The sequence below is a fragment of the Glandiceps talaboti genome, chromosome 8 (genome assembly GCF_964340395.1).
Source record: "Glandiceps talaboti chromosome 8, keGlaTala1.1, whole genome shotgun sequence".
Classification (NCBI taxonomy): domain Eukaryota; kingdom Metazoa; phylum Hemichordata; class Enteropneusta; family Spengelidae; genus Glandiceps; species Glandiceps talaboti.
The window spans coordinates 6,628,336-6,648,422 of record NC_135556.1 but is presented as its reverse complement, the minus strand read 5'-3'; the positions used below and the strand labels follow the sequence as shown (position 1 = coordinate 6,648,422).

General features: G+C 35.3%; 1 protein-coding gene across 1 annotated transcript; it reads left to right on the top strand.

The window, feature by feature from the left end:
• The first annotated feature begins 1,471 nt into the window (after nucleotides 1–1,471).
• LOC144438958 (N(4)-(Beta-N-acetylglucosaminyl)-L-asparaginase-like) lies at nucleotides 1,472–14,296 on the top strand. The gene is made up of 11 exons (XM_078128189.1): nucleotides 1,472–1,710; nucleotides 6,013–6,124; nucleotides 6,753–6,800; nucleotides 6,990–7,102; nucleotides 7,923–7,986; nucleotides 8,715–8,766; nucleotides 9,807–9,921; nucleotides 10,554–10,629; nucleotides 10,781–10,888; nucleotides 11,129–11,262; nucleotides 12,902–14,296. The coding sequence occupies exons 1-11, from the start codon at nucleotides 1,587–1,589 to the stop codon at nucleotides 13,084–13,086; spliced, it is 1,131 nt and encodes a 376-aa protein (XP_077984315.1). The 5' UTR covers nucleotides 1,472–1,586; the 3' UTR covers nucleotides 13,087–14,296.
• The last annotated feature ends 5,791 nt before the right edge of the window (nucleotides 14,297–20,087 follow it).

Below are 20,087 nucleotides of genomic sequence, written 5' to 3'. Positions count from 1 at the left end.
TGAAGATAACTATCATGGCTAAACATGTCTTACAGTGCAGTGCGATTTTTTTTCAGACGTGGGAACGTGATATGGTAACTGTACTGTAATGTGTCATCCACTATGAACCCGTGTTTGGCATGATGCAGTAATTTTCCAGATACAACAATGGCAACAAAAATGCAACATTTCTAAGTTTTTACGTTGATTACAACATGACAGGACGTACATCATCATATTCATCAAATTGAAAGCAATCAGACTACGCATTTTTTAAAACTATTTTTACAAAAAAAAACTACCGTACTGAAGATATTTTACGAAGTGTACCCGCCTTCCTTATTAGTTAAAACGCCTTTTTTCAGAGTAGTTTATATGTTTTCCGTCAGTTTGTTTTGATCATGGCCACACACATGGGGGAATCCGGTAAATTGATCGGGAAACCCGCTAACATTTACCGGCTTTAATACCAGCCTTTAAAAAAAACAGTGTCTGTTTCGTCTTCTTCTTCGGAAGCTCATTAAATATCGCCACATACTTTATAAATACAATGTGGAACTGTCTCAAGCACGTTAAAAGTTTCATACACTTCGAACAGTAAACTTTACAACAATGATAAAATGATTACGATGTCATGGCGGAAAAAGACGCATGCGCTGGATGCGTAAAATGAGTCTGAATGTCTAAGACGTTCTGATTAGACAAGACAAAAATAAAGAGAAATTCAGCCAATCATGTGTTTGCTAACATAATTTCATACAGCAAATGCTATCATGTATGTAGACATGATATCAACATTTAATTGACAACAACACGGAGCGAGCTAGCTCTGTGTCGCTTGACTTGAACGAGATGCATGTCGAGAGTGAAATAGCCCTGTGAAATAGGTAACACAAGATCAGATTCATGTAGGTGAAATTGGATATATCTTTGAATAAATGTTATTATTTACTCCAAATTTCAGTCGGTCATAATAAGGACCGATACGTTGTTGTAATTCTGAAAAAACTGTCGGTCCGAACGGAAATCTGTTGGTCTCGGGCCGAAGGACCGGCGTTAATTTCGCACGCTGCACTAGGTTGTGTTAGTATAAAATGAAACGAAAATAGTACATTGTTAACAGTGCCATTCGTTGCTTACATATAGCAGGATCGACTATGGTATTTGTTAAAGTATTTTTTTTCTTCACAAATCAACAAAAACAAAATATATGCTTGATGTCAAAGACTCCTGTTTAATTCGTATAAGATCACTGATAAGATAGCATTAATGCGAGAACCTCGGAGTGAATCATGGGCCTTTAAGTCACCTGCGGTTTTCATTGAATAGTCTTAAATATATACGTTAATACAATATTCAATTGTACTACTAGTACTAGTAAGTTATGGCAGATGTTACAGATTGTGTTTCTCTACTACATCACGTGACATCTAATTTCCATATTAGGTGGTGGCTTATAAAAGCTATACCAGTTCTTTCAGCTACATGTACATTTCAGGCCTACGGTGTCAGCTAACATTTTAGCAACAAAGAGTCACTGTTCATACTTTTTCTGCACATTCAAGTTGTGTGCCTTTAGTGGTCTACAGTTGCACATCGTTGGTTTCATGATGGAGAAATCTGGTATAGTGATACCGCTAATATTTCATCTTCTGTGTATCAATACAGGATGGGCTGCCGAGTTGCCTGTAGTTATCGTCACCTGGGAATATCCAAATGCGACACATGTTGGTAGGTTACATGTACAGTGTGCGTTTGTTGTTGTTGTTGTTTTTCGATTGCAAGCATATAATAATGAGCCGCTGGTTGTTGAACTGACAAAGCGCCCCTATAGGCTATAATTTTGATAGCAGAAATATGTGCATTGTTCATAATAGTCAATCAATATGGTGAGTTGCTCGCAACTTTAGCTTGGCTGAGATTTTCTATAGCGCCACAACGCTGTGTGTTTACAAGTGTAACCTAACGTGAAAGATAAATGAACTGACTCCGACAATAGGGAACAGTGTCGTTGACATCAAACATAAGGTACAGAGACAAACGCACAGTACTATTTATAAAATGAACATTGCAACAAAAAGATCAACTTTGATCAACCGTTGAATTGAAACATCAGACAGGGTAGATGAAATGCTGAAATGGACGTCTCTCTTTACGTGTTTTGTCTACCGTGACTAGACTCGTGACCTCTAACCTCATTACTGACGTGACCGAAATACTTACACTCAGGGCCGTAACTTATTACGGGAAATCGAAACATCTGTCTGCCACAGAAGCTATTTTAAACCAAGTTTTAAAAGATGGAGTATGCTTTTAATATGTGAATGGGCTAGATAAACGGAAACAAAATGAGAACATGTGTATTTTGATTCCAAAAAAGCCGTGTTAGAGGATCGTGTTGCATGATGTTGACCGTGACATGCGAATCATTAGACACTGAGTGGTCACTGGCATGTCATGGACGGTCGCGGTCGATGTATTTCTCCCCAGTCAGACATGGAGAATAAATAACTTGTTGTGCTAATCTGAAAATAATTACAATCATGGGCATCAAATGTCAGCTTTCAGTATCAAGTTTACAATGTTTATTGCTGTCATTTGATATAGCAGAAGAAAACATTATACACAGCCAGTAAAAGTAATTTCATACAAATTAGTTTTAAGTTTGTATGACTATCATTTGTAAGTTTTTCTTGATTGCTGTTTGCCCCTTGCTGTAGCAATCTCCTGGCCAACCAGAACATGTAATGTGAACATTGTAGCTTAGCACTCAACCTAGAAACAGTTTTAAAGGGAAAAAAAAGAGAATGGTTTCTGATCAGGGCACATCACTTAAATACTCCCACCTTTTCCCGAGTCAATTTTTTTCCATGTTTGTCCAGCCAATTTAGTCTGGGAAAACACAAACGTAACTCTCCCTACATTAATTGCCACTTCAGTGAAGACAACTGCAGAACTAATCATGAACAAGCCTTTGACATCTGTCCCAAATACAGCTAAAGTACTAAAGTACTAAATCAAAAGAACAGTGACTGCAATGAATAGTAGACTTAGTAACATAAAAGAAATTGCATCGTCGTACCACTTTAGACAACATTTCCTGACTAGAAACAATTTTTTTCTTTCAATAACTTATTAAAACTAAAAGCTACATCATTAATATTTTCAGGACAGGTGTGCTTTAGTATCGCAAATGTATGTTTTAAATTATATTGAATAATATTAATAATATTAATAATATTCCTTACGGAAGGTAAAAATGGAACAAGTGGTAACAAGATTGGGATTTCTCCAAGTTTTTATGCAATGATATGTTCACTAATTTTCATGTTCTTGGTCCTTGTCTGATAAAAACAAATTATAAATTTGAGCAGTGATATTCATTGGTATTTAGATTAAATTATTGTGACAAACTGTCCCTTCTTTCTAAATAATATATACTCTGAAGAAATGACTTAAAATCACACAATTTAAATTGCCTTCTTTTTCTTAAGTGTAATGTGTGGTACATTATTTTCAAAAGACAGCTTACTTGGAACTGTTGTTGTGAATGGAATATTGTTTTAATGTAGTTAATGGTATGTGTGTAATGTAATATATATGATTTCGTAAACAATAAGTAATTGTCCACACTCCTGAATGTAGGGGATCACGAAAGTCAAGGATGGCAAGCTTTCCTGTGTTGAGAATAGGATACGAGCATTGAACAACATTTTTGATAATAACTCACTGAGACTTCAAAAAAAATCACAGATGTAGAGCTAAATTTCTTGCATAAATCATGAAATTGCAAGATCACCCTTACGGATCGGGCATTCAGTTTAAATCTGGTGATCATCAATATTATCTCCCCCCCCCCCACACACACCATGTGGTAGTCCCGGGCCAATAGTGTTTGTGACAAAAAACTTCTATCGCATTGTCGCATATTTCTTTATATATATTATCCTTATATTGCAGAAAAAATATCCCACCTCCGCGGGAACTCATTTTAATTTACACCCCAAATATGCGCACTTTAATCTAGACGGTATCCGTGGCCACGGTGGCTTCGAATCTGTCAGTGTTACCAAGATAGCGAAGTGAAGAGAGATTTTAAAATTCGGAGCCCCGGATAGCCTCTAGCCATCCGTATTATCTCTGGTATTGACTCATTATGATCAGTTATGCATTATATGGTTTTTTCTTAGCAAATATATAGCAACCGCTGATGAGCGTCTCCACCCTAATCTTCCGGAATTTGCAAATTGACATTAAGTGCACCTATTAATTTAATCTATGGACATGGTTAAGCTACACTGAGTTCAATATAGTCACAATCTACTTACTTACTCGTTGGTGATTTACAAGGCTGTGCCATGATCTGAACATTAAAAACAGTAAATTATATTTACATGATAGACTGTGTCCCGACAACATTTTTATTTTATCAGTTGCCCTATTTGTGTTTTTGATGTGGGAATGTAGATAGCTTATATCCTGATCTCTTTATGGTTGTGAAGTGCGAGAGGTTATCAGTTTCAATAAACTGATAACTTTGTGAAAAATCCAGCAACTTTATATGCGCGATTAGCCTCTTTACAGCGCTCTAGGTACTCCATTTATCTCATGTACACAGTAGTTGAGATAACCAGGGTACGAGGAGCGATGTAAACGGGTCAACGTGATGTCTTTATTTTTTTTCTCTTACTTTGCTGTCGACCATCAGCTAGAATAAGAAAATTGCAGTGTTTGTCACGGTTTTATTTTACAATGAACATTAAATTGGCTGCAAAAAAAAGAGCATAGATATATAAGGGTGGCTTTGGAGCTAATGGCTGTCGATTAAGAACCACATAAATCGCATATTTTACATCTCCATGGTGATAAAATATAACGAGATACTACATAATGGCTATCATTTGTGGATTTTGACCCAACACACTGTAAGAACATTTTACAAACGGTTCTTATAAACCATGTCTAGATTCTCCAAAACACTCAATTGTGTCCCTCGTCTCAACTCAATTTAATCTTCATTATTGTTAGTATGTTGTCTTAGACGAGTTATTTCTTTAGGAGAACAGGACAAGGGCAATTGATTAATTATAATACTCTTTTATTAATCTAGATTCTAACCATCTTAGCAATGTCCCTGTTTTGTTTGTCTTCAGAGACACTAAAACATATTTCAGGTATTACTCTCTTCTATGAGTGTATAATTAACTTATATGATTAAACATTAGTTCGAGACTGATTTATACAAAGTCGTAATATTATCAGTGAAGAAAATATATCACGTCACACTTGTCGAATCTAGTCGAAATGCCAACCGTTTTTGTTCTCACTTTAATACGGCGATATTATTCACAGTTCTCAATGCATTGCATTCCGAATGGTACATTGTTGGCTTCGTTTCCGTGGATACAATCCTGCAATCTCACTTAGGCAAGATCATTTTGGACAGAAACAAGCTAAAACTATGTATTGATATGATATAAATACAGTCTATATCATACTGACTTTACTTACTGTTATTTTGACTGACAATAATAGTTTCTAGCCTCTACCCTGGACCGACTAATGATCTTGTGACAGGCAGTTGAATTGGCGTCACGTGATGGGTTGATTTTGTCGTATCTATTATTTGGACGTTGACGTTGATTTGCATGATTACACTCTGATTGGAATGGTTCAGAGTAGGGTGCAGCATTTATAATTATATGTTCAGACATGGTGCCAATAATTTTTCGGGTACACTTCTAGGTGCTTATATCGAAACCAGGAAAGCCACAGTCGTTAATGACACTGTCAACTGCAAACAATATTAATTATTCAGCTGCTCTGTAGTAACAAAATGGAATCAACCCAATACAATACTCAACTATGCTGCGGTGCCACTGGCACTACTTTAAGTTGGTCACGTGTAGTTGTCAATGAATGATCAATTAATATATACATTTTGCATACTTTTTACCAAATTTAACCCGGCGAAATGTAGAATATTTCGTGAAAATATAAAACTGATCGCCACTTTCTTCAATCACCTCTCAGCATACAATACATTGATGGAAGGGGGAAGTGCACTGGACGCTGTAGAAAATGGATGTACGTTTTGTGAAGACTATCCGTCTGTATGTCGATACAGTGTTGGATATGAAGGAAAGTAAGTATCTATTGACGAAGTTAAAGTATGATACTTCCAAAAACAACACAACACAACACAACACAACACAACACAACACAACACAACACAACACAACGCTATATCATACCGTACCATACTGAAATGAATTGAACTGTCTTGCACTGCACTTCTCTGCACTGTACTACAGTGCTGTACTGTACTGTACTGCACTGCACTGTACTGTACTGTACTGTATTGTACTGTACTGTACTGTACTGTACTGCACCGTACCATAACGTAACGTAACGTAACGTAACGTAACGTACTGTCCTGTAGGCTGTATTGTACTGTACTGCACTGCACTGTACTGTACTGTACTGTACTGTACTGTACTGTACTGCACCGTACCATACCGTAACGTAACGTAACGTAACGTACTGTCCTGTAGGCTGTACCATACTGTACTGTACTGTACTGTACTGTACATGTACAGTGCGATGATAAATTGCATATAAGCTTGCTTACGCGTTTAAATACAAACGCAAATACCAGCAAATACGTTTACAAGTCGATTATCAGTGACAGTGACCACGATAATTAATATGTACACAGACAATTTTATTATGCCGAGGTATTTACAACATTTGATGTATATTTTATATTACAGGGTAGATGAAAACGGTGAAGCTACTCTTGATGCCATGATTATGGATGGGTAAGTTCATTTTCAGAAACCATAGACATCAAATCCCTACCCTTATGACGTATTATCAGCCAAAACATTGGGTATGTGAGTTATATGTTGATTTGGCCAAGAGTAGGCGTTTTTTTTGTTCGTACGTTGGTATCAAATTGGTATTTAAAAGTTAGATAATTAGTCTTGACCGTTTTTCTTAAATCTCAGGATAACTCACAATGTTGGTGCCGTAGGGGGAATCAGACGAATAAAACGAGCGACATCAGTGGCAAGACATGTACTAGACTACACTCTCCATTCGTTGATAGTTGGCGACCTCGGTAAGATTATTCCGAATGTGCGGCTTACTGCTATATAAAAAAGTCAATAAGTAAATCAACACTTATCACGTCATGTTAACCAGCACCCAACAACGAATCAAAATATCACGGCCGATATGACAGTTTACTAAAAGTTAATGTCTGAAATCATGGAAGTATAACCCACAAATAAAATGCATCATGGTGCACATTTGAGTAAATCTCACTTACATAATTCTTTTAAACTGTCTCAATGGAACGTATTTTACGATAAACATATTATTATATTATATTATATTATATTATATTATATTATATTATATTATTATTATTATTATTGTCATGATGTTATTATGTTATGATATGCATGCATGGTTGGTTGGTTATTGAACGGCCACACTCACTATATTCCCATGTCATTTGTCAAAAGTGACGGGAATAATTTCATGATCAAACTTTTACGGGTAAAGCTTGGATACTTTTTGTTCACGTATGATACTAATACACTGATTACGCTTTTTGATAAAAGTTTAGAAGTATTAATGAGAAAACAATGTTTGTACAACTTTGGTACGCTTTGTATAAATGTTGGATAGGCCTACTCTTGGTACACTTTGGGCTAACGCAAAATACAATTCTGATATATTTGGAGTACTCTTCAGATTCACACTAGGGGTACTTTCTATACAATTTGGGTATTTTGACATGCTTGCTATGCTATGATACCGTGTAGCTGAATACTTCTATTATACAAGCGACTTGTTGATAAAGTGTCTGCAAGTATATACACATACATTGCTAGTTGTGAACTCAGTTATCGTCATTCCTCTATTCTTACTAGCAACTGACTTTGCTACTGATTTTGTTGGTCTGAAGGCAGAGAACCTCTCAACTGAGTATAACAGGTAATCATTATATTCCTCTGGCCATTCATTATGTGTGAATAATGTTTAACTGAAGTCCTATAATGAGTATGTATAATAACTAACCTATAATGAGCCATTTATTCAAAAATAGATGGACCTATCGAATGTCTTATCATACTTATTATGATCATGAAAACGTATACGAATTTCAATAAAATTCCAATGGAATCTAATTACTCCTTAAACAAAATCAAAAATTGTTGATTAAACTGGCGAGGAGTTCTTGAACAGTTCCGCCCTCAACGACCATTCTACCTTACAGTAGAAATGATGTTGATTTGGTGTTTCACTCATGGGGCATTAGACACATTTCAATTCCGGACTAACAATAACAGAGACACAATAAACACGATAGGATCCACCCAATCATATTGAACAGTGATGAGCATTGCTATTCTTTCACTGTGCAGTAAAAACAGACTTCTAAGGAAAACATTACACAAGGACTTTAAAGACTACAATTGGTTTTTTTTCTAACTGATAATCAATATATCAACTTGACTGTTGCACGGCACCTTTGTAATTGTTTGGTTTGGTTTGATTTGATTTGATTTGATTTGATTTAGAAGTTGTCCGAGTGTGTGTATTAAATGTCATGTTACGTGAATGAAACACCAAACCAACATTATTTTCGCTGTAATTGCATTACATATGATTTCTATCATCTCTTGCTTCTTTTTATTTTTGTTTATCTTATTTGTATATAGGGAGGTGTACGGTAATTGGAAAGATAACGACTGCAGCCCGAACTTCTGGGTGGTAAGTTGTATCTCAGACCACGTCTGAAGTTAGTCTGGATGCCAACATGGTTTCTAACTAAAACCATGCCTGGTCAAATTCCCTCAATCAGCACAAATAGTTGTTTATCCAATCAGTGAACCCTAACTGCTACAGTGATGTAAACAGTGTATAAGTAGCATCCTGAGCTGACAAATATACCATATTTGAATATTATATAACTGTCCCAATAAACATTAACTTTATGAGGGACTGTGTTATTGGTTAGAATTTTGAGATTGATTAACAAAGACATGATGTTAATGACTGTGTGGGTGGCTGTGGATGAATTTTAAATTGCATCTCATGCATCTTAAGACTTCTAGAGTAATGAATTTGACTATACTGTGAGTGGAGGTGTAAATGGTAACGATACTGTATATTAACTAGACTAGTCTGAAGTTGTATTGTACTAGTCACGTGTTAAAATCTCTGTGGATCTATAGTCGCTGAGTTCTGTCTGATGACATTTCAGTGTAACGTAGTATGCGCCTCGGATTAAAATTCTTAAACAATGCATGCTGTTACTTTGAATAGATGTCAAATGATATCAAGAATCCAATATGGCCGCCGAATACTGTGTTAACTTTGTGGGAAAGTGAACGATTGTCCATTTCTTTGAGAACACCTTGAAGATGGTGAACCCGAAATCATTAATTTAAATTGTTGTTTCAAAAAGACAAGAAACAAGCTTTTTTATGGCAAAACTTGGAAAGACTTTAATAGAGAACTCTGATTTTCCGGGAAATTAGTCCCCGAGGCGTATATTCATCCACAGATTACATATTTTGTATGTACATAAACTGTCGTGTCGCTACGCCCTCAACGGCCGTGGTCTTTGAAAGGGCCGATGATTGAGCGTCCCGACACCGGCGGCGTACATTACAGTAGTCTAGAATATAGCCTTTTTTGTAAAATGTGTTGTCTTATCCAGCTTTCAACTGCAACATTCTTCAGAATTGTCGAGGCTGACATGTGTATGTTATGATGCGGGGTGTTTTTTTCAAACTGTTTTCCTACAGGATGTTGAACCCGATCCCAGCGAGTCTTGTGGCCCGTACTCACCAAAACAAACTTCAGCGACAGCACAGCTTCAAACGGAAGAATATAGCACACCATATAACCACGATACAATAGGTAATCATCTAATTATTTCGTCTAAATAGTGATTTCTGTCAATTTCAAATCAGGGGCCACCGTATATTTTTTTAAAGATAGTGGCCAGAATATGAAGTCTAAATTTAGAATTCAATATGGCCGCCAATTCTTTAAACTTTATGGAAAAATAAAAGATTACCGAATTCCTTAAGATTTGATAAAACAGTGAACACTAAAATTCCCTTCATATTTTCGAAAAAGACCAGAAGCAATCTTCCATACGGTAAAATTTAGTTTGTTTGTTTGTTTTTGTTTGTTTTGAGTTTTGTTTGTTTGTTTTTTGTTTTGTTTGTTTGTTTGCTTTTCTTTCCCAAGGATATTTTACCGTATGTAATGAAACAAAATATTACTTTGCATATTTTTATTGTCGTACAAACAATACAAAATACAGTACTAATTGTGAACGTGCCCGTTCTCCATTATTTTCCTATGGAAGCACTTTTTATAATACATAACAATTTTGTCCATTAGTCCACGACGGTTCCATGGCACAATGTTTAAAATAACAACTTCATATTCAAATACTTTTTAGTGGGATGTCAATAATAATAAATATTACGAGGATCACTTACAGACAGTTCTCCCCCCCACCCTTGTGTTTTTTTGTACAGGAGTTGTTGTTATCGATGGAGAGTCAAATGTAGCAGTTGGTGCCTCCACCAATGGCCTTAACCACAAAATCCCAGGGTAGGTCAAGTTTAATTTATCAATGAATGAATTTATTCATAGTTCGAATAGTGGAATATTTAATAAGTTTGGTCGTTTCTATTCGATTCATTGATCCAGTAAATAATTGAACAAAGTCTTCAACAAATGTTTTTTTAAAAAAAAATTTCAGTCGTGTGGGAGATTCACCAATACCAGGCGCAGGTTCCTATGCTGATAATGACGTTGGGGGCGCTGCAGCGACTGGCGATGGTGACATAATGATCAGATTCCTTCCAAGGTAGGAGAATACCCAATCTGATTAAAATCCGATGTGGTGAAAGCGGCTAGATATCCTTATTTACCTCTATTCATCGTGTTGTGACGTTTGTTTTGTTCGGAGTGATCGCCGTGGGAAGGCGGCGATCACTCCGAACAAATCAAACGTCACAAGGCTTTTCATGACATCATCTTGAGATAGTGAGATCACGAAACTTTCTAAATCAGATATTGTCAACGTTCTCATATCTATCATTCACAGTTATCAGACGGTTGAAAATATGCGGAATGGCATGCCTCCAGCACTAGCAGCCCATGACGCCTTACAGAGAATCGCTGCCAAGTATCCTCAGTTTAATGGCGCTATGATTGCAGCATCGAAAGCTGGGGAGTACGGTAAGTATTTTTATGTTGAGAAGTTCGGAAGTTGACCAAAAAGCCTTGGGCGCAAGACCTTTAATTGTGTCAAGTGATATTCGTACATTGTACTTCAATCTGATTAAGATCTGATGTGGTAAATACGACTCTGTTTAATTACTTTATCTATCTCTATTTTCTTCCTTTATCGTTTGTTTTCGATTTTATTGTTTTTGGTGTGATCGCCGCCTCCCACTCCCGGAACAATAAAAACGAACAAACGACAATAAACGAAGAAAATAGAGGTAAGGGGAGTGTACAGATTTTATTTCGGGGGGGCATCAATTTTTCCCAGGAAAATCTTTCCGCTGTATTTTTTTTTCGGGGGGGGGTATGGGAAAAACCCACATTCTTTTTAACTAGGTGAAAATGAGTTGCAAATCCTGCCCTCGAGAGTGTGCAGGAATTGTTTCTTCAGTATCACTATCACTATTATCAAAAGTACTTTCAGCATTGTCAGTTTCTCTGTCACTTTCAATAATTCATATTGCACTACTGTCTGTTTCATGTCCATTAGTGATATCAGTTTTAATTTCATTTGGAGTCATTTTTCTTGAATTAAATTCAGTGGGCTAATTCACTGGGAAAGCAAAGGGACTGGATTTTATTTTCTGAAATTACGTGACATTCAAGTGAAAAAATATTTAGAAAATGAACAGAAAACATAATGTTTACAAAATACTGTGTTTAATATTTATTGAATTTGATAAACCCTCTTTGCTATTCTGATAAATTATCTAAGTGGTTTTCCAAAGTATCAGTTTTGGTCCTTGGGCTGTGTGTACACAAACCTCAGTCTGATAATATTAACTTTGGTAAAACAGACTTTCATTTTAATAGCTGATTGCCCAGCTGATGAACACAGCACGACTGCTTCATGTTTAGCAACTATGGTGTATTGAATATGTACATCCCTTATGACAATATTTGAGTATCTTTGTTTCATCTATTCGTCAATTTCTGGTCTCCCCCTGAAGCATGTTTGAAAGTCCCACTTTACTGATAAATTCTGGTTTGGCAAAATCAATGATAAATTTGAAGAGCTCAGTGGTTGATCTGAAATTGACAATATCTGTATTTTTTTATTATTTTAAGTGTCGCAGTTCTGAGCTATGATTGCAGTTTCTTTTTCTATCCCCCAAAGTGCATTGAAACCAGTATTCAACTTTTCAATACAGCCTGTAAAGGTATTATAGCAGTTGATCAGTGAATTTATGATATTCATTTCAACAATGAAAAAATGTCCATATTTAAACAGGTTGGTAGGTAAGCTGAATACTGGGAGTAGAATAAAATATTGTACTCGATGCATAAACTAAAAAAATTAAAAAAGTCAAGAAGTATACCTGCATAGTCCGACTCCCCTAACACGAAATATACCGTTATTAGTTTGATTATGCATGGCGATGGTAATTTTCTTAATTTTCATCTCGATTTACACTGGATCAGGAAAATCATATGCATTATAATTAGGGTAAATGTTGAATTAGTTGTAAAAAAAAGCCATAAAGGCCATTCGTTTTTTTTCCTTGGCTTAACGAAGAAAACTATTGGGAAATAACATCTAATTATCTCATATTTATTTGATGATGTCATATGGTTTTTATTCGATCTGTAGGTGTAGCTTGTCATGGATACACGGCAGTGCAATTTTGTGTCCAGAACGAATCCACCGGTGGTCCTTATTGTGGAGAAATAACATGCGATGACGTAATATTCGTCAAAGCAAGCACTGATAGACCAGCATCGTTTTTGCTTCACCATCTTCTTACTCTTTCTATTGTTTTTAAATTCTTGCTTTGACTCTGATGAGCTGCTGCTATGGGTTTCAAACGGAGAGGGCGTCTCTCTACAAACTACAAAATTAGTCTACCGTACAATATTATCGATCTCCGCCAACGGTGTTTAGACGAAGGTTATATTTTTACTCTTGTCTGTCTGTCTGGCTGGCTGGTTGGCCGACTGCCTGTCTGTGAGTCTGGCAAGGACCAACTTTGGTGAAGCTTTTGGTGGAAACCGATTACAGATTTAGAGAAAATTTCATTGAAGCCACGCTGAATGAAAAATTTAACCATTGCCCATTGGAGTGGTCAGTGATTTAATGAAATTCCATCTGTAAATCACCATTTTTTATTTATAAGACAAAATTATGGCTACTTTGTATTTTTAATTACTTTTTAATTTACAAGAACAAAGTGTAGAGGGAACACTTTAGTTTAATTAATTGCAATTTTAATTAAACTGCCAGTCAAAACAACAAATTGTGGAAGGACATACAATTAATTACATGTAATTGCATTTTAATTGCTTTTGATTTCATAAAGATCAAAATGTGAACGGAACTATCAGTAGTTTAATTAAATCTACGCTTGTAAATTAAAAAAATATTGTGAGGGAAAATTTAACGTTAAGGACTAATTATTTATTAAACATCGAGCGCTAACACTTGAGGGCGCCCTTCTTGGTTTTTGAATAGTAACCCATACCGCTAAGCACCTGAGCGTTGATTGACCTATATAGTATGCACGCTATCACCTATCCTCTCATAGTTTATGTTTACCCATATACATTCATGTTATGACTTGCGTATACAAATATCACTTAGAATTTTGAATCTGACGAAAGGTAGTATATGCTAATTCTCCAATATTGAGTAAAAGTTGATGTAGCCTACCACAATCACGGTGACTCAGAAATTACTTACATACTTATTTTACAGTGAAGTTTATTTAATTTTGCAGCTTGTCAATATTTCTGTAAATTCAGCCGTACATATGTTTTAGAATACAGTGATGTAGATAAAATGTGATCGATCAAGCCTCACGTTGTATCAAATCTTGAAAAAAGGTAGATTATTGAATGTTCATAATACATAAAGCATACCCTTTATATAACATTTTATGAATACATTTGATAAATCATAAGATAAAAGCAAAATATATGTGAACCACATGTGTCAATTCATGTTTATTTGATTGAAAGGGAAGGAAAATGTGTTGTGCAAGATTCTAAGGAAACATAACTGTTTATAAATAAACTATTTTATTTTATGCTTTCAAGTGATCTGATTTATTATTTATTGTTTCCTTCCAAAATGTCCTGCATCACGATCTCTTACATATTGTTTTACCAAATGTCTATAAGCATCGATGTAATGCAATCACCCTTTTCATTTATTAAAGTGGCACACGCTGAATTTAACTTATAATTTTAACTAGAGTGAAAATACTCTAGTATACTGTTATTGTCAATGCATGCCTTCAATGACATTACAATTGTCTTCTGGCGCTGTTAGAACTGTTGATTACATAGCAGGGAGTTCCTGTACATTTCTTTTATAAGCATAAGAAATTACGTCATCGTATTGTTTATACCTGAATGCCGAGTTCGAGTTCAGTCAGTAACACGTAATGTTATGTATTCTTCAGTAAGTAGAATAACTTTGAATTTTGTCAAATATTAGACCGGAAAAAACCGTATAGACCTAACCTGTGACGACCGTCAGTCTCTACAGATGTACCACACCAACGTTTGCCACGTCAGTTTTCCACACCCTAAAAAACAGTGTAAAATATACATGCCGCATACATGTACCACTGGCAATTTCCTCTAGTTTTGTCACTCCGTGGATCTAAACGAACCTAAAGTCATAAATATTATAGCAGTTTTTAGATTTTCCTTTCCATCATTAAATTCATGCCATTTTTCTGTTAATAATAACCGATACAGCCGCAAGAGAAAGTCCTAGTTGTTTAAAATTTAACTTTCTCTTTCTCGGTTTGAGTTTTACTGAAATCTGTGTCTCTGGTGAGATTATGATATGATATACAGAATGTAGCACAGGTATCTCATTTCGACGTAACGAGCACACGTTTTCTTGCATTATATTGTATTTACAAACAACTACGTCTAGGTCTTCTGAAGTTGTTGAATTAAAGGGGCACAAAGTGAGTTAATAAGTATTTTGTCTTAATATTAAAAAGAAACTTGTTGCACATTCAAAAGATATTCCTAGTATTCTACTTACTGATCAAAGCATACTTATTTAAACCTTGGAGTAATTATACTGTCAGTTTAAACCATCATTTGTAATTGACTGAACTCACACCTAGTAAACCATAGCCAATTCAATGATGTAATTTACTATACGCATAAAAATGTCGGAGGAATCCATACAATGTACTCAACTGTTCAAACAATGCCTGGAAACAACTGTAATGTCATAGAAGACACGTGTCGAGATTAACATTATACAATTATTTACTTTAATCTGGGTTTTGTGAAAGTAATGTCATTTGAGTAAAAATGTTATAAACCAAGCGAGTGTCTCTTTAACGTTCTAGTATATTCGATCTTTCTCACACATTAGTTTCTGATTGTTTTTCATGTAATACTGTATTCACAACAGCTAGAAGACTTTTTAGTTTTTCCTGCATTACTGGTATTACTAGTTTGCTATGTTTTCTAACTGAGATATTTTTTGTTCGCAATATGCCGTTTTATTATTTTTCACTATCATATCCTTGTTTAACTTAATGGTAATGATGAGGTGTACAAAATCTAGCCTTGTAAATCAATAAATAATGTTGACTTTAGCAATGTGTAATGGAGGTGAACATTCTCTCTTTTTCCATTCTCATTCGATAAATACACCAGGGTCTACTCAGACATATGTATGAATGTAAAAGAAAATACCTGCTCAGTATGTCAAATTATGATTTCCTAGTATTTATAGCTAACTAGTCGCTACACGAAATTATGAAGGTATGAAGTGGTGATTGGCATCAGGTATGTTTTGACGCTAATAATTTGAAAAAATAACATGGTAAACCTTATCTCTCAATTGTTAAAATTCGTGTTACTATATCTGTAGAGAGTTTGTAACGGCACACGATTCGTAAATATGTTTTATTCATGTTAACCTTTGTATTCATGTTATCATCATCTGAAACAAGACGAAACACGTAGTCCATTTGAATAATTCATTTTAAATTTGAGCAGCGCGATATACATTTGCTGTAATTTATATGATACGATGGACGACGTTTGACGACAGACTTGAAGGTTGCATTATTTGTCATGACGTCAACACTATCACGATCTTACAAGAAAGGTAACTTTTATTTGGCTCATGACCTTGAATACACTGATGATTTCAATGACGTCACATAAACTTTCGAGCAGATTGTCAATTTTAATTGATTTTAATTTTAAGTGTCGTCAGAAATACAACCATCTTCATTAATAAAATGTATCAAGATCTATTCATTAAATTGTCATGAGAAATACAATGCAATTTTCAGCCCACTGTGTAAGTACGCTGGTATTATATTGCTGTGTTATCCAGTGTCATTGCATAGCTCCTGCCATGTATATAATAAATCATCACGTTTCATACTGTGTGTGAGATGAATAGAACAGTCTGACTGGGGCCATAAATTAGAGTTTTTGGGAAATTACTTTGTCGGACATTCAATAGAGTCAGTCATTTCATGTTACACAATGGTTTCCTACTATCCATCCTAAGAATTTAAAAAATGTGTTTTAGGTGCGAGTTTTGTATTTGTCAGTTTCTGCAATATAATATAATTTTAATAATATAATATTATATTATATTATATTATATTATACTATATCATATTATATTATATTATGTCATATTATATTATATTAGATCAAAATTTTTGGTGGGCAGTGGGCTGGCGGGCAACTTTAAACCCGATGGGAGGGAGGGAGGGCAGATATCTTTCACCGCCAGTGGGAAGGTACATAAGAACAGCTAAAACCCTCCCCACAATATTTTTTGTTGGGGGGGGGGGTGGATTCTATTAAAAACGCCATTTTGGTCTGAAACAACATATAATTAATACAAACTACAAATCTGCCCGTTGGCTGCATCTGCAGCTTAAGTGATTACAAATGTAACCAAACAAGGTCTCCCTTCTTTCACTCATTCGTTATTGAAAGATTGAATTTTGACGACTAGTGTTACTACAGTGTAATTGTAAAAAACAGAAATATATACGAAAGTGCTACACTCTGAGGCAGACCCTTGATTTGCCTTAAGCGTTTTCCGGTTGTATTTATTCAGTTGAGTGCCTCTTTCCTGCCATTCTATTTTGTGGCTTGTTATATTACATGTCAAAATCTGTCATCGTAGCAATGCATTAATGGTGTAAGATACGGGAATGAATCAACACGTTTTTCCCTTCGTGACCCTTTGGGTCTGAAACAGAATTCCGAGAATGCGAAAACATAACCTTTTCAAATATTAATATTATTTGATTAACTTTCTACTGCGAAAAACAAGTAATTTGGTTGGCACTCGGATATCCGACAAGTAATATTTAAATTAACATATTGTGATTATATAAAGTACATTCAAGATAATTGCAATTGGAATTGGTTAATTTAGAAGGCGACCAAGCGGAACGTTGTGACAAGCTATCTGTTTCCTCAAATCTCCGCGGAGGTAAACCAACTAACTGGGGATTGTTTCCGTATACCCAGCTTTCATTTTTAACATCCACAGAAACATTGCACCGTGTCATCACGTAAACACATAAGCTTACATGTTATTATTCAAAGTAAATTGAATAAAAAATCAGTCAACATATTGCCATGATATTTCTCCAGAATAGGCAGTCAACATATTGCCATATTTCTCCAGAATGGACAATATGTTTTGTGGATATGTTTTTGGTTCAATGAAATAATATATCCATCATGACAAGCATGTTGCAATAGTACTTATATAAATTATAATCAGAGGTCAGCCCATCCAGCAAGGAGATGCCATGAGTGGATCAATTAAAAAACGCTGACATTGAAGCACGACATCCTTGTTCATTTGCATTGTATAGTGAAGGACACATTGACCATACAAATGTTGTCAAATACCCCCTAGACAGATTTGAACTGTATTTACAATGTGTCTAATTATTGTAAGTGCGCAGGTGGGAACGAACTCAATGTTTATTGATAACTGTACGCTGTATTTTACAATTCTAATACCATGTTAAGGATTCTGAATCAGGAAAGGTTTTAGGCTCTTGCTGTGAACAACCTGTCATTCACTGTCGCGAACAACACTCGTTCTCTATACAATTTCCGACAGTTTGTCTGCTTAAGAGCTCGAGCTTCTGTCAACTTGCTGCCAAAGCCTTTAAAACTGTTTTCATCGTCTTTCGACATGTATTGTAAGCGTTAGATATCGACTTTTATACAACGCTTTAGTTCATAAACATATACCACGATTTATGGGATAACACTTGTTCAGAATTCTACCTCTCAAATATAAACGGTCTCGTTGTTCGGAAAGCATGTACCCATAATTATAGAGTACAACGCAATGTGATTATTTTATAACCATAAATGTATATGTTCAATTAACAACGAAACGTTTTTTTGTGTGAAAATTTGCATTGTCGACAAGAAAATAAAAACAGTATTTTGCATGCATGCATGTACCTGTTACTGTCCATTAAGCTTTGTTCATGTAAACGACAGAATTTATACAGTGTACTTTAATGGATTTTGGAGGTATGTTCTCATGTCGTGAGAGTTTGATCCCAGTAGAAAAACAACATAGGATGGGTGATTATAAGGTAGCTTTCTCTACACTTTGAAATGCGCATCAGATATAAATTATTGAAATTTCTCCTGTTACCCTAACCCATGACATTAAATGAAGAAAAAAAATCCGGGGTCACTGTGCACACTTTTGAAATAGAGGTCACAATATCCAAATTTAGTCATTTTAGAATCTAATATGGCCACCGAATACTATGTTTTGTAACCCTAAATACAATTATTTCTAAAAATGTTGTCAAATTGAGAAATGGAAGAATAATTGCTTAGTAAATGCATGGCACACTAATATAAAGTAAAGTGTCAACAAAAGAAATATTTTTTCATCACTACATACTGGCTTTGTATTAATGGCACTACATACTTCTATATATATACTGACAATTGATTGCGCTGTCTGAAACAATTTTTTTCAATTTGCTCTATTAATATAGAAGGGGTGGATCTTCGGCCTAACTAAAAGAATTTACTCTTTCATCCTACACTGCACTATTGATATGGCCCCTTAGGCATATGCAAAGTAGATACACCTGTCAGCAAATAATGAGAATTGAAGTTTCCAATTGTGCTGTGCAAAATCTATGTGCTCTCTAACTATTTTCCCATTAAAATAATTCACTGAAGAGTTAAGATAAAAACATTATATTCACCTGTGTAATGAAATGGCAAAATGTCGACTTATTTCTGTCGGGATATAATCTGGTTTTAGATTATACAAATTACTGTACAAATTTGTCAATGTCATTGCATTTCATTCAGGACAGTCGAATAGTTAGTTGTCATGGAATTAAATAAAGATCCAACCTCATGTTCTCTTTTTCTATAGGATATTACAGTCTATACTATAGTATGATTAAATCGCCAAGGAGACGACATTCTTTAGTTAAAGAGGAACAAAGATGTGGTTGATGATTTCATCTTAGCTTCATTTAGGAAACACGGAAATATCATACCAACATTTCATCGCGGGGCCTCTCTGAAATATATACGAACAATCTCATTTGACCACATCTTTCAATCCGGAGTAAAGCATGTGCAAAGACTGTGTGAAATGTGGTGAATATGAGACAAAGACACCCTTGACCTAATGTGCTCATGATGATCTATCCCCTGGGGGGTTGGGGGTAGGGAGGGCTGCAGAACGTCAAAAGTGGCACTTCGTCTCATACTAACCCTGCCCTGCACAAACATGATGGTCAGGTAGATCACAGTGT